The following is a 14,537-nucleotide window of genomic DNA, read 5'->3' on the forward strand; positions in this document are numbered from 1 at the left end:
AGTAGTAATATACTGGATTACGTATGTGGAACATCTCAGAGACTGATGGCGGTTTCTGTATATAATTGAAAGTATTTATAAAGCAGCAGTTTGGTGTCTAAACTCTCCCTGAGAGTTTTGGATCAAAGGATAGACAGTTTCTAGGTCAATACCAAAAGGTCGACATGTACAAGTTTGACGTTAACAAAAGGTTTACACACGGAAAAGGTCCATGGGGATTTTCAAATGTATTAGGTGCCAATTTCAACACCTGTGTGAGTGGATCCTCAAATAGTGTATTATGTAAGAAACATAGCAACATAGAATTTGACGGCAGATAAGAACCACTTGGCCCATCTAGTCTGCCCCTTTTTTAAACATGTTACCTCAAACCATATTTGATCCTTATTTTTTTGTAAGGATATCAATATTCTTATACCAAGCATGTTTAAATTGTACTACTGTATTTACGTCTACCACCTCTGATGGTAGGCTATTCCACTTACCATCTACTACTCTTTCTGTGAAGTAGTTATTCCTCACATTTCCCCTGAATCTTCCTCCCTCTAGTTTCAGTGCATGTCCTCGTGTTCTGTTGCTCCTCTTCCTGTGAAGAATGTCTCCCACCTGTACCTTGTTAAAACCCTTGATATATTTGAAAGTTTCTCTCATGTCCCCCCTTTCCCTTTTCTGCTCTAAAGTATACATATTAAGATCTTTTAGTCTTTCCTGGTACGTTTTGTGATGTAGGCCATGCACCATTTTAGTTGCCCTTCTTTGTACAGTCTCTAATGTATTTATATCCTTCTGGAGATATGGCCTCCAGAACTGAACACAACACTCTAGGTGAGGTCATACCAATGTCCTATACAGTGGCATTATTACTTCTTTCTTTCTACTGTTGATACCTCTCCCTATGCAACCAAGCATCTGACTTGCCTTCTTCATTGCTTTGTTACATTGCCTACCTGCTTTTAAGTCCCCTGAAATAGTGACACCTAGATCCCTCTCTTCCTCAGTAGTTTCCATTATATGTACTCTTGCATTCGCCCGCCATGCTTTGGGCTAGGAGCTTTGCACCCCCATCACTGCACTCAGCACACTTTACCACTTCTAATTGGAGTCTGTGTATTTTAACGTATAAAAAAAAGTTGTCCCCCCCCCCAAAAAAAATGGTGCACTTTGACCTTTTATCAATTTTGACCTTGTGCATGTTGACCTTTTTGTGTTAACCTATTGACTGTGGACCTATACATTGTCGACCTACAATCCAGATACCATCCTTGATTGTTTGTAAATGATAAGCTGTATATTCTTCTGGGAACCCACTGTGGAATAGAAGCTAAGCCACAGACAAGCACAGATCACTGCAGATTTTGTTATTTGAAAAAGGAAAGAGATATATCAAAATAAATGTGTGGGGTCCATGGGGGGGGGGGGGCTGAGTACCCAGAACCCCACCCCCGACACAATATAGAAAGAAAGCATGGTATTACAAAGACACTCACTGCAATCGCCAAAATTTGTGAGTCAATATGGAGGGTGCTGGGCCATTATGATAAGATTCAATTAGCATCTTATCATTCTTGTCTCGCACTCCCTCTAGAACCACGAATTGGGCATTTTGCTTCGAGAGGGTGGAGCTTAGTAATATCATCATTGTTTGCATGTTTGGACCCCCCACCCCCAGATTAATCCTGCATTTGCCCCAGGGGTCCTCCCTAAATGAATAAACAGCCCTAGGAAATCCATCAGTCAAGACCTCTACAAGAAAATGTTGCTCATAGTATCAAATGTGCCTGTAGGAGAGTTCATGGGGGCTACTGACCAATGGTTAGTTTGGTTTAATATATAAGGAGCAGAAAGCAGTATAACAAAATAAATGTTTTAATTTTCTGGCAAGCTGACTTTAGTCAAATGAGAAATAATTTATGTGAATCAGTGACAGGAACAGAAATATACTAAAACATTGCATTGTTTTGTCCCAGAACTAGGTTCTAGATATATTATTAAAACAAAAATAATAGAAAGCTGATAATTGTTCTCCAAGGGACTGACAGTTGTTATGAGTTCTAAGAGAATGGATTTAAGATATATAGACAAACCAGGGTAGAATGAAAAAAAAAAAAAAACATATAAAAAGGTCTAAACGGGCGCTTCATAGTGCAGATATCTTTAAAAGTTTGTATTTATTCAGTCGAACACATAGATAAAAATGAATGACGTTACCAAAGTTGGCGGCTCCAAATGCCGCACTGTAAAAGCATGAACACTCAGACGCCCCGGCGTCTGATGCAGGGAGAGGTTACACTCCTCCAGACTCTCGCTGGTCTGATCGACGCTGAGCCACTCCCTACGCGTTTCGTCACGAGGACTTCGTCAGAGCCCCTCTGACGAAGTCCTCGTGACGAAACGCGGACGTACCAAAGATACCTTTATGAGAGGGACATCCCCATATAACAACGTGAGTCTTGGTACGCCAGTGGAACCTAGAGTTCATTTACAACATTACCAAACTATTGATTCATATTAAATGACACACACACAGTTTCAAAAATAAGTCTTTAATTGTTCATTGTTTATGTTTTTTTCACTGAACACTTTTCGATCCGGTTGTCTGCACCTACGTGAGAACGGCTCCATCCCATCTTAGGAGAAGCCTGTAACACAAAAAAGGACAAAAGCATTAAGTATTCTACTGCGCCATTTTTTTATTTCCCATGGGCGGCACTCAAGGTCTTCATAAAGTGAGGCAAGCTCAAGTTGATTTCAATGTTTCGGTTTTATTTAAAAACCTTCATCAAGATAAAGAATAAAACCGAAAAGTTGAAATTAACTTGAGCTTGCCTCACTTAATGCTTTTGAAAAGACCTTGAGTGCCGCCTGCTTGCCTAATTATATATATATATATATATATATATATATATCCTACTGTAATGTGCACAGTAGGATGTGTTAAACTACCTAGCTGAAGTGATAGTTAATACACCTCCAAACTGTCACGATTTTTGCGGGACAGTCACATTTTTTTCTGAGAATTTCTTGCTCTCCCACCTGCGGACACCAGTACCCCGCTGTGGAGGGGCAGTTGTGAGACCTCCTGTCACAGAGCAGCAGTGATTTTGCGGATCAGATTGACATATCGCTCACATTGGCAGATATGTCTGTATGCCCCATATGGAACAGTGCTGGGTTTCACTGGTTCAACAATACTAGTTCAAGTATAATTCTTAGTGGGAGGTGAATATTACCTGATGTAGATGGGTCCGTCTGAATGTGTCCGTGTTAGCAAGGCATCCTCGCAAATATGAAGGAATAAACAGAGACTGTGAATATGTTCCTCCTGGAAGGTGATGCTGGTCTAAAAACTGTTGATGCTTGTGGGGATCCTTTGACATGAATCGCAACCTGGAAAAATTCTTGGGAAAGGGGTGTTACTACTTTTTGAGCCTCATTCAGACTCTGCCTAGTAGAAACCTAATTATTGTACTGACTGTCCATAAAGCAGCCTGCTGAGGAGGGTCTGTGTCAGTGCTGTCACTAATGCTGTGATTTAACAGATGCAGAGGCAATCCTTCCACCCATTCCTAGCACACTCTTCGCTACCTAAGCTTACTACACAGTACTGTCAGGCTTAGAATGAAGACGGCAAGCTTGTGATGGTTGGAGAGATTCCCTTTGATTTAATGGAGCAGGGGGGTTACTGTGTCACAAGAGCATGACTGACAGTCCTGATATAGATATGCCACTATAGGCACTCTATGGATTGTCAGCATGCTAATGAGGTAGCTAACAGGCAGAGCATGCGAGAGGAAATACTGTAAGAACCTATTCCTGAGATAGTATGTGCTGTACATTATATACATACAAAATCTCAGAGTACCATCGAATCCCATGAATTGAACAAAACAATAGTTCATGTATATTTTACGTATATAACACAACAAATACTGTACGTTAATAGCTTTTTTTGTGTACATCTTTAGACACATTTGTTTTTCATTATTTTTTATTTTTACATTATTATTTTCCTTCTCTTTATTTTGCATGTCAGAACTAGATTTGGACTATACAGCAAAGGAGCGCCTACAAATATGTTCAGTTCGGCGACTTTTTTTAATTTAAACAGCTGATTTGTATTTTCAATGTGTCTTTGCTTAACTTTGGGAAAACCTGGGTCACCTATGGCAAATGTTATATTTATAGGTAAAGACAAGCAGGTGAAATGCCGGTGACAGTGAATTCAGAAGTACCAATTAAATATGAGCCAGCCTACTTATACATGCTGCGAGCACAATTCTGTGCTATGGTGTTAGGCTAACAACCTGGTACCTGTGTCCTGCTTCGTCTTTTTGTGTAAAATGACAGTTGTAAATATTTCATTATAAATTTAGACACAAGCCATTAAGACATCACTATTCATTTCAGAGGGAATTCACTGCCATCTTTGTCCTTTCACCAGCTCTCAGACATTCGTACTTGATAATGTTTCTGACAGTTGTATCTGTCTCTCCGTTCAGGTCTACCTCATTCTGTATTGGTCAGTGTCACTAGTTGCCTTTCTGCCGTCTCATCTTGGATGTTATCTCGCCAACTCAAACTTAACATTTCCAAAACAGAGTTAATTATATTTCCTCTGACCAATAGAGTTATCAAACTGATATCTCTATCACTGTTGAGAACTCAACAATTAATCCTACCCACAAGCTTGCTATCTAGGTGTTATACTTGACTAAGAAGTGTCCTTTGCTCCACACATTCAATCGGTCTCAAAATCATGTTATGTGCATCTAAAAAACATATATTCAAAATATGACCATACCTTACCCAAGATACTGCAAAAACTCTGAACCATGCTCTCATTATCTCCCGCATTGATTATTGCAATAGTCTTCCTACTGGTCGTAAGAAAAGACTCTCACCACTACAATCCATTCTGAATGCAGCTGCTAGGCTAATCTTCCTTGCTAGATGTACATAAGCTGCAGATCCACTCTGTCAGTCCCTCCATTGGATACCTGCATTCTACCGTATATTCACACATATGGCATCTACTAAACTACACCAATGTACATCTCTGTGCTTATTTCAAAATATCTCCCAATCTGACCCCTCAGTTCTTCTCAAGATTTACGTCTCTCATTCACACTCATTGCTCACTCCCAGTGCTGTGAGACTTTCTTCAGGCTGCACCCATACTGTGGAATGCCTTGCCATGCGCAATAAGACTCTCCCCTAGGGCCAGATGCACTAAACTTCAAAAATGATAAAATGGAGAGTGATAAACAGCCAGCCAATCAGCTCCTAACTACCATGTTACAGGCTGTGTTTGAAAACTGTCATGCAGGAGCTGATTGGTTGGTTGTTTATCACTTTTGAAGCTTAGTGCATCTGTCCCCTTGTCTCCAAACCTTAAAGTGCTCCCTGTAAAATTGCCTCTTCAGGCTAGCTTATCACATTCCAGAACCTGCTCACTGAACCATTATAAGCTTTCCTATCATATTATATCCCCACTGTACAGGCCACACATATCCCCAAACCTATAATAGAACCTATATCTTCTATAATAGAACCTATATATTCTCTTTCTTCACTTAACAAGCAGTCCACCTAGAACTCTTGCATTGTCAACTTTGCAATAGATAGCACCTACCCTAATGTATCAATGCCTATTTCCCTATAGATTGTAAGCGTGTGAGCAGGGCCTTCCTACCTCTATTACTGTTTATTATTACCCAGATTTGTTTTATCTGTGTGCACAATTGTAAAGCACAGCGGAATTTGCTACGCTATATAAGAAACTGTTAATAAATAAATACTTCTCCCCTATCCTTACTTTAATCCCTGCCCCTAACCCTCCCTAAAGTGCCTAAACCAATGTACTAAAAATACAAACGCTCAAACTCTTAATTCAAATTTATAAGCTGACCATATGCTTTTTACACAGGTCTTGTGTGTTTTGATGTCCCCCTTCTCGAAGAGCCTTTTTGTATTCGCCTATGACTAATGTTGATCGTAAAGACCAACCAGGCAAATAATAGTTCCTGTAAGCATTAAGCATGAAATTCAGGTTCAAAACAATGTTTGTGTGTAATGTAAAGATAAATGGATGTGCTTTTACAGCCAGAAACATGGATGCTATGCAATGAACGCGCTTCAAATAAAATAAGCATACACTAAGTAAGTCTTATGTGACAGTTGGTTGTCTCCTAATTACAAAGTGTTATGTCATTGCAGACGGCAGTATTTCATACATCAGCTTTATTTGTCCCTATAGCTTTTATAAAACATGAAGGAAACCAGTTCCAGTTTACTTAGGGCTTAAATGCTTATAGAATCTTAGTGAAAAAAATGAGTTTTTGCTCTCTGTATTGAAGAATCGCTGACATTTAGGAATGTATTTAATAATATTGTACTTTAAATTTCCTTCCTAGTGTACACAGATTAGAAGAGTCACGGATGGCAGATACCAAACAAATTTCTTTATTAAATAAAATCTTTATATCAACAACTATATCTTCTTGCTTTCTGGTTTCTTTTTCAGGACTCCTGTTAATCTAGTCCCTAGTATACACCAAGATAAAGTAAGATATTCTCCCACCATATCAGAGACTGAAACGGATGAGTGCAATCATTTGACAGGTTAGTATGTCTCTGCTGCATTAATATTGACTTTTCTAAAGCAACTGAATGAAACTTTAATGTCATTGATGTTGCACTAATTCTTACCTGATTGTTCCTTTTTTAAGCCGAAGAAATGGAAGCTCACGAACATTATGTGGCTTTATTCAGTGCAGAGGAACAGGTCACGAGTGACATGAGGCATGGACCTGCTTTTCAAATTGTGGAAGTGGATAAGGTACTGTGAGACCATTCATATCTTCGTTAAAGTTAAACGGAAGTAGATTTCTAATAGCAGTTTTACTAAAGCTCCTGATACAAATGGCGGTATTTCACATAGCAAACTAATTAGATTTTAGAGGGTACATTTACAAAAGTGTGAGTTTTTAGAAGTGAGTGATGTTGCTTATAGCAACCAGTCAAATTCTACTTATCATTTATTTAGAACCTCCTAGTGCAGGGGTGGCTAAACCAGTCCTCGAAATCTACCAACAGTCCACATTTTCCAGGGTACCTAGCTGGTGCACAGCTGTAGTCATTACTAACTGTCACATTTTCAAACAAACATTTTCAAACATTCATTCCTACTATAGATACACAGGTTGCCTGAAAAACACGACCTGTTGGTAGATCTTGAGGACAGGTTTGGCCACCCCTGTCCTAGTGTATAATAGCTAGAATCTGCAATGGGCAACATATCTCACTTCTAAAAACTCACACTTTTGTAAATTAACTACTAATACCTATGATTTCTCTTTTTGTATTCTAGACAATGATAAAGAGTATCTGATTGGTTTCTATGGCTAACACCACCACTTATCAGTATTGGAAGCTCTAATCAATCTATCCCCTAGAGTTAACATGCTATGTGAAGAGTGTGTGCTAGGATCTGGGGACCCGTACCTGCGGTCAGTGGTGGGTCCCTGGGAGGTAGCAGGCGGTCACTGTGGCTGGCGGTGGGATGAGCAGGGTTCCGGTTACTAGGCATCCAGCGCGGCGCGTCACTTCCGCTGCCTGTCTTCCTCCCAGGCGGTTGCCTAGCACCCGGAAGATGCCGGACGACCCAGCCAGCGTCCTGGCTGTTACTAAGCAGCCAGGATGCCGTGACTAGCGCACCCAGCAACTGGTGGACAATTAGGGCTGTGGAGGCTGGTCCGCTGGGGCCCCTTCTCATTGGCCAGAGACTTTTAAGAAAGTCAGGCCTGATAGCAGACGCCAGTGATAGCATCTGCTTCAGCCCACAGCTGCTTGTCAGCTGTCTCTGCAGATTCCAGTCATTTATGATCTTCACACCTACACCAGGGTTAATCACCTTTTCTGTAATTTCGCTGTATTTTACGGGCAGTCGCCATTTTCATTGTGTGGTGTTATTATTGTATTGTGTGGCATTGAAGTAATTTTGGTGTGGTGTTTATTACTTGTGTACTGTGGGGTATATCACCTGAAATTGTGTGGAGCACATTCTTGTGTTTGCGATGAGGTCGTGGTATATTCTGTTTGCGACAGGGTTGCAATATATTCGGTTTGCGACAAGGTTGCGTTATATTCGGTTTGCGACGAGGCCGCAATATATTCTGTTAGCAACTAGGTCACAGTATATTCTGTTTTGCGACAAGGTCGCTTTATGGTTAGTTTCCCTCTGTATGTAGGAAACCCATTTTAGTTAGTTCTCTTGCGAGGAATTCCAGATCCTTGTACCATGTAAGACCTGGCGACTCCGGAGTTGGGGCAGACCTAATTCGCCCCATCAAACGTGGCTATTATAGGTGAAGCCTAGCACTGCAGGATCTGGTTGCCCCTAGGGAGTCGCAATAGAGATAGAGTAGAGTTTCACTGTGCCCGTTCTAAACAGCGGTCCCGGCTGCCGGTTCACACCCTGTATCATAACAGTGGACTTAGTGGTGTAACATAATTTTTGGGCCATATTTTGTATCTTAGACAAAAATTCACTTTAAAAGGCTGCACTGATTTATTTGATACAGTATATGACACGTATATCTCTGTGTACCTGAATCTGAATCTATATACAAAGCACTACAGAACTTGGCTTGAAAAAAGCTGTGCCTGCTGCCAGGGGCAGATCCAGAACAAAATATCAGGGGGCACCATGAAAAGGGATAATAAGTTTTGAGGGGGGTAGTGGTGCCAGGGTGCACACTCTCTAAGAGAGTGAAGAGAGAGAAGGAGAGTGGAGAGAGAGGGAACGGAAGAGAGAGAGAGGAGAGTGGAGAGAGGGACAGCAGTGAGAGAGGAGAGCAGAGCGAAGTGGAGAGAAAGGTGACAGCATAGAGTGAGAAGGACAGCAGGGAGAGAGAGAAGTACAGTGGAGAGAGAAAGAGAAAGAAGGCCAGCAGAAAGAGAAGGACATCAAAGGGAGAGATAGAGATGACAGCAGAGAGAGAGAGAGAAGGACAGAAGAGAGAGAGTGAGAAGAACAGCAGAGAGAGAAACAGAGGACAGCAGAGAGAGAGAGAGGACAACAGAGAGAGAGAGAGAGAGAGAGAGAGACAGAGAGGACAGCAGAGAGATATAGAGAGAAGGACATCAGAGAGAGATAGAGAGAAGGGCAACAGAGAGAGAGGACAGCAGAGAGAGAGAGGGAGAGAGAAGGACAGCTGAGAGAGGGACAGCAGAGAGAGGGACATCGGAGAGAGCGAAGAGAAGGACTGTGGAGAGAGAGAGAGAGAGAGAGAGAGAGGACAGTGGAGAAGGACAGCAAGGGGGATCAGACAAAAGCACAGTGTGGAGAGCGAAGAGAAGGACAGCGGGGAGAGCGGAGACAGGGAGAGCAGGGAGAGAGAAGGAGATGGGAGAGAAGGATGCAAATATAGAGTAGAAGGTGAAGAGAGAGAGTAGGAGAGCAGAGAGGGAGACAAAAGAGAAAAGTGGGGGAGATGAAATGAAGGAGAGGGTTCAGACAGGTTCGTGTCTTTCCACCCACACGTGTTGTAACAAATCACTTTCATTATACAAGACAAGCAGTGTACTGTGGAGACTGTAGTGTCGGGTTCCATGGAGTCAGCATCAATAGGTCCTGTGGAGGCTGCCGCAGGAAGAAGTGCATCACATGGAGGGAGGACAGTGTAGGCATCATCGGTGGGTTTTGCAGGGGGTGCGGCTGTGGGTTCCTTGGAGATTGCAGGGGCAGGACCCTTGAAGGCTGTGGTGGCCGAGCCCGTGGAGGGAGCACCGGGCAGCAGAACATCACAAGGCGGGAGCACCACAAAGCAGCGTGTAACAAGGTGGAAGCACCAGGCAGCAGCGCCAGCTCTTCCTTTCTTCCATTTCTCATGCTGGTGACTTCAGGCCCTGGCAGCAGCATTAAAGAGAGGGTGAGGAGGATCCGCAACGGGCTTTAGTACACAGTGTTTGAAAGGGAAAACTTGACAGAAATTACAGGGGGGAAGGGGCACATGGCAGAAATTACATGGCCATGTGCCCCTCTCCCCCTAAATCTGCCACTGCCTGCTGCAAAATAGCACTTTCTATACAGATTCAGACGAAGTCGCACAATAATATTGAAATGCGTCATATCACATTAATCCGTGTTGTCTCCTAAAGTGGTTCTGGTCTGGCATGCAGAGAATATCTGTTTGCCGTGACTGCAGAAACAATAAGGACACCTCTGTAATTGCCATCATCCATATCTTTTGTGGTCTGGGCGCTTGGCCTGAACACCAAATGGCTTGACTATATAATTTGTCCTCCCAAATGTCCAGTTAAAATTAAAATAGCACCGGACAACAAGCTCTAGGCACAAATACATTTCATGCTACAATTGTACTAACCGGTAATTACACAGCTTTATTAAGGGAAAGTCGGCTCCTACTTTAGTTGTCACTTACAAAATCCCTGGCCCTTTTTTTTTATTGTAAACCATATATTTTATTTGAGCATTTGCAGTATATGGATTGTCTTATCTGTCTTTCGGCTAAAATTTGGACATCCTTGTAAAATAGTGATACCACGTTAAGCTTGTCACTGCTTTTGGTTGATCTTATGATGACTTCACAGTATTTCACATTCATTTTTATTATTCTTGTATACACAAAAATGGTGTTGTGAATAATTTCATGTGCTGATCCATTTAAAATGAATTTCAGAAAGTGAAAGAATTAGCTTCTAGTTTATTTCCTTAGCCTCATTTTGTGTAATCTGTTTTATTCATTTAGTATGTATTCATCAATCATGGTATGCTGAAAACAAAGTTATAATATCAATTTCAGACGCCAGTTAAGAATGTGAGTAGTGTTTGGGACCTTATATTGAATCCCTCGTTGTGTAAAGACTCAAATTATTTACTTCTAATTTTCTAATTAAAATGATTAGTATTTCATGTTTAGAACAAAGCTCTAGTACTCAAGAATCACACTGTCAGGACTCGGGTATGTGGTGTTTCCGACTGTGGCAGCAGTGGGCCATTGGAGGATACTGGGAACTTGAAACTAGGAGGTTTGATGTAGTGATGGTGCATGTACTAGGAATACTGGAACACTGAGGGCACAGCAAGGAAGAGTGTTGGCGGAGACTCTGTACAGAGGCACGGAGTCTAAACCCACCGGTGGTCTTTTCCAGGGAACCCCACAGGGGTTAAGGGTTTTGTTGCAACCAATGGGCAGGTCGCGGTCCTCTGTCAGAGTCACTCTGTACCTAGCTGGTCCTGGGACTGCTCTGTGGATCTTGATGAGGTATTGATGGTTGCACAAAAAATCAATAGTCCCTGGCTTCTGTAAGAAACCAATGATTCTAGTGTTGGTCTGAGAACCAATGGTGCAGGTAATGGTACAGGTGTTGGTCTGGAAACCGATGGTTCAGGGTTCGGTCTGGGAACCGATGGTTCAGGGGTCGGTCTGGGAACCGATGGTTCAGGGGTCAGTCTAGGAACCGATGGTTCAGGGGTAGCTGATTGGTAAGGTGTCATGTGACTGCAGAATGGTGCGGGATAGGATTTCAATGTTCACACAGGTCACAATGTACTTGAGTCACATGACACATGCTGGCTTTGGAGATTGGAGTGCATGGGTCAGCTGACCCTTAGTGTCATGGCAGCCCCCATGCAGCCTCACACCACTTGGACATAATGCTAGCCTGCAGCACCTCCAGCGGTGTCAGCACCAGACCTGCGTCAGAGTACTGACCAACGCGTGGGTATGACGTGCGTGCAAGTGCTGCATTTCCTGACACATACCTTTATTTTTCATAAACATAAATAGAACAGCTCTGAAAGTAATACATCTATGATAAGTAGCAGGACTTTTCTTGCGCCTGTTAATGTGGTGATCATGTCACCTGGGCAAAAGATGTACATTTGCGAAAAGACTTTCATGCACAAAATTGCAAATTGTGGGGAAACAAAGAATTATATATAGGGTGACATTTAATAGGATGCAAATTTTGGTCACTTTCCAAAATCGCACCTTATTGCACTTTTCAAAATCGCATTTTTTCCGGAATACGCATATTTAATGGAATGTGAAATCCGGGCAAAAAGTTGTGATAAGGTGCAATAACGTGCAATTTTTAGTCATGAAAATGTGTGATTTTGAGGAAATGTGCGATTTTGTGTTAAAAAAAAGGGGAAAAATGTTGTGAGGTCCCCCCTCCTGAGCATAACCAGCCCCCGGCTCATTGAGCCGGACCTGATTCCAAAAATATGGGGGACAAAAAGCGTAGGGGTCCCCCGTATTTCTGAAACCAGCACCGGGCCCCCCCCGGCCATACGATAAGCACCATGGCTGGTCAGCCTTGGGTTGGGTACCTGGGGGAGTGGGGATCCCCCCTTCCCAGGCTTCACCCGTCCAGGGCTGTCACTGGCATCCCTGGCCATTGGACGCAGGCCTGATAGTGTTAAATCATTCTGTCTAGGTCGACAGTCAAAATGTCGACATGGGGTTTTTCACTGGTTTTTATTTACACGAATGTCGACATGGACACAGTTTGAAGTGCACCGCCTCTCATCGCACGCTGCGCTCGCAATGCTTTGGGTGCAGTGCCTCGCTATGCTCGGCACACTATTTTATTCTCCCACCACGCCCTAGTGGACGGAAGGGCATGAAATACATACCCCATGTCGTCCTTTTGACTGTCGATCTAGACACTGTCGACCTAATGCTTGTGTCTGCCTTTTTGCATGTCGACCTTTTTGCATGTCAACATTTTTGTATGTCAACCTTTTTGCTTGTCAACCTTCTTGATTGTCGACCAAATGGTGTCAACCTAATGGTTGTCTACCTTTTTGCTGTAGACCCGTTGTCCGGATCCCAGGCATTCGGCCGGGAGGCAAGCAAACCTAAATCAGACCCAGAGTGCACGTTTTTTTTCAGCAGTTCTGTCTGTCGAAACAGCTGCGATAATTACTGATCCAACTCATTAGATTAATTCTCCCATGCACACATAGCTACTGTACAAATCAGTGCTTACTTGTAGTACAGCGTCTAATGTTATTATATCTTAATAAATGTGCTTTTTGCATTCTCAATTCCATTTAATATCTCTCTTTTTATAATGACACACTCTATAATGCCAATCTAGTTGTCTTTCATCTCAGTGATGTAACAAGAGAGCTTATGTTACAAGCATGTTCCCAATTACCTGTATAATTCCATGGTAGCAGCCTTCAGTGAGGCTTTCTCTGTATTTGATATAGCCCATAACTTATAGGGAAAGACGGTATGTTCCTACAGTACATATTTTTCATCCTTATAACACTGAGATGCGAGGGGTGTGCATTAGAGTACATAGCCTCACAAGTTCCAATTAGTGTCAGCTATTCACTGTATTGTATCTATATTGGCAACATGCTTGTTAACTAGCAGAACAAAGTACCTGACATTAACCTGCATCTTTGAGAAATTAACGTGTGGTTTTAAACGATAAAAAGACCTATCTATACAGTTACACTACCTTATCTTTTAGCCTTTAGCTTAGCAGTTGGTATAAGCCAACATCAAAGTTAAGTATCGCTGTATATTCTCTGCTCATTATAAAGTTGTACAGGCATAGTGGCATTGCACTGAAGGAAATTGCATTAATACAAGAGTCACCACTAAGCTAGTGCTGCTACTTACATTTGTGACATTTATTATGGTTCCCTGCTAATTTGGTTAAAATGTGCCTAGATCTTTTTGTATTACATGAGTACAATTTTACTTTAAATGGGTCAGGGACCAAGAGTATAAACGCACGACCGAGCAAGCATCATTCTTAAATGTACTTTCTGTAAGTCACTGCTGTTGCTAGGCAGCATTTCATCCGTTACTATTAATTAATTTACAATTTATTATATTCTTTGTTGAATCCACATTATTTTGTACTTGCTTCAATGACCGCTGATAACAATGTGAAAATGTGTGCTGGTACAATACACATACATTAGCGATCTGTGTGCGTGTATATATGCTGTAGATAGAGACAGATCAGGACTGAAAGGTTACTAAAGGGGTGTTCACATGCTTCGATTTCGACAGGTTTTCAATTCCATTTTGCTGATAGAAGCATTTGTTTCGATGTGCGCTCCCGTTTTCTCTATATCGAAAAGAAAAATAGGCAGGCAAGGAAATATCGAATTCGGTCCAGTAAATTGAATGTGTGCACTGTGCCTTAAATGCACATTGAAATCGTCATGGAAATCCATATCGAATGGAAAGCAAAGGCCAAATTGGGTGGACTTGGGGAAATCAAAAGCAAATTGAATCGAATGTAAATGGATGCGTGCGTACAGACCTTTTAGAGATATCTACGGTATCTCCCGCGTTACCTTTGTAATGAATGTCAATTTCTTTAAAAGTAGGTGAACATTTTCATGTTCACACGCTTTTGTAGAAATTAAGGGCTAATGAGCAGATCCCAATCCCATATCTACATACCACTGACGAAGTATGAAGCTAACGGAAATGCGGATGTGATGGTGCCATAGTCCAGAATGAGGCTTGGTTCCA

At 42.0% G+C, this 14,537-nt stretch overlaps 1 protein-coding gene across 6 annotated transcripts in view; it reads left to right on the plus strand.

Moving 5' to 3' along the window:
- The window catches only part of ZBBX (zinc finger B-box domain containing), a 119,832-nt gene that overhangs the window by 48,631 nt on the left and 56,664 nt on the right, over positions 1-14,537 (plus strand). For all 6 annotated transcript variants that reach the window (XR_014471800.1, XM_083177827.1, XM_083177826.1 and 3 more), the window contains 2 exons: positions 6,524-6,621; positions 6,729-6,838. Coding sequence is in view for 5 of the 6 variants with exons in the window: in XM_083177827.1 (XP_083033953.1) it covers positions 6,524-6,621; positions 6,729-6,838 (208 nt within the window). In the remaining variant the exon portion in view is untranslated. The remainder of the gene's footprint in view (positions 1-6,523; positions 6,622-6,728; positions 6,839-14,537) is intronic.

This window comes from Crinia signifera, chromosome 3, assembly GCF_055691185.1.
Source record: "Crinia signifera chromosome 3, ASM5569118v1, whole genome shotgun sequence".
Lineage (NCBI taxonomy): Eukaryota > Metazoa > Chordata > Amphibia > Anura > Myobatrachidae > Crinia > Crinia signifera.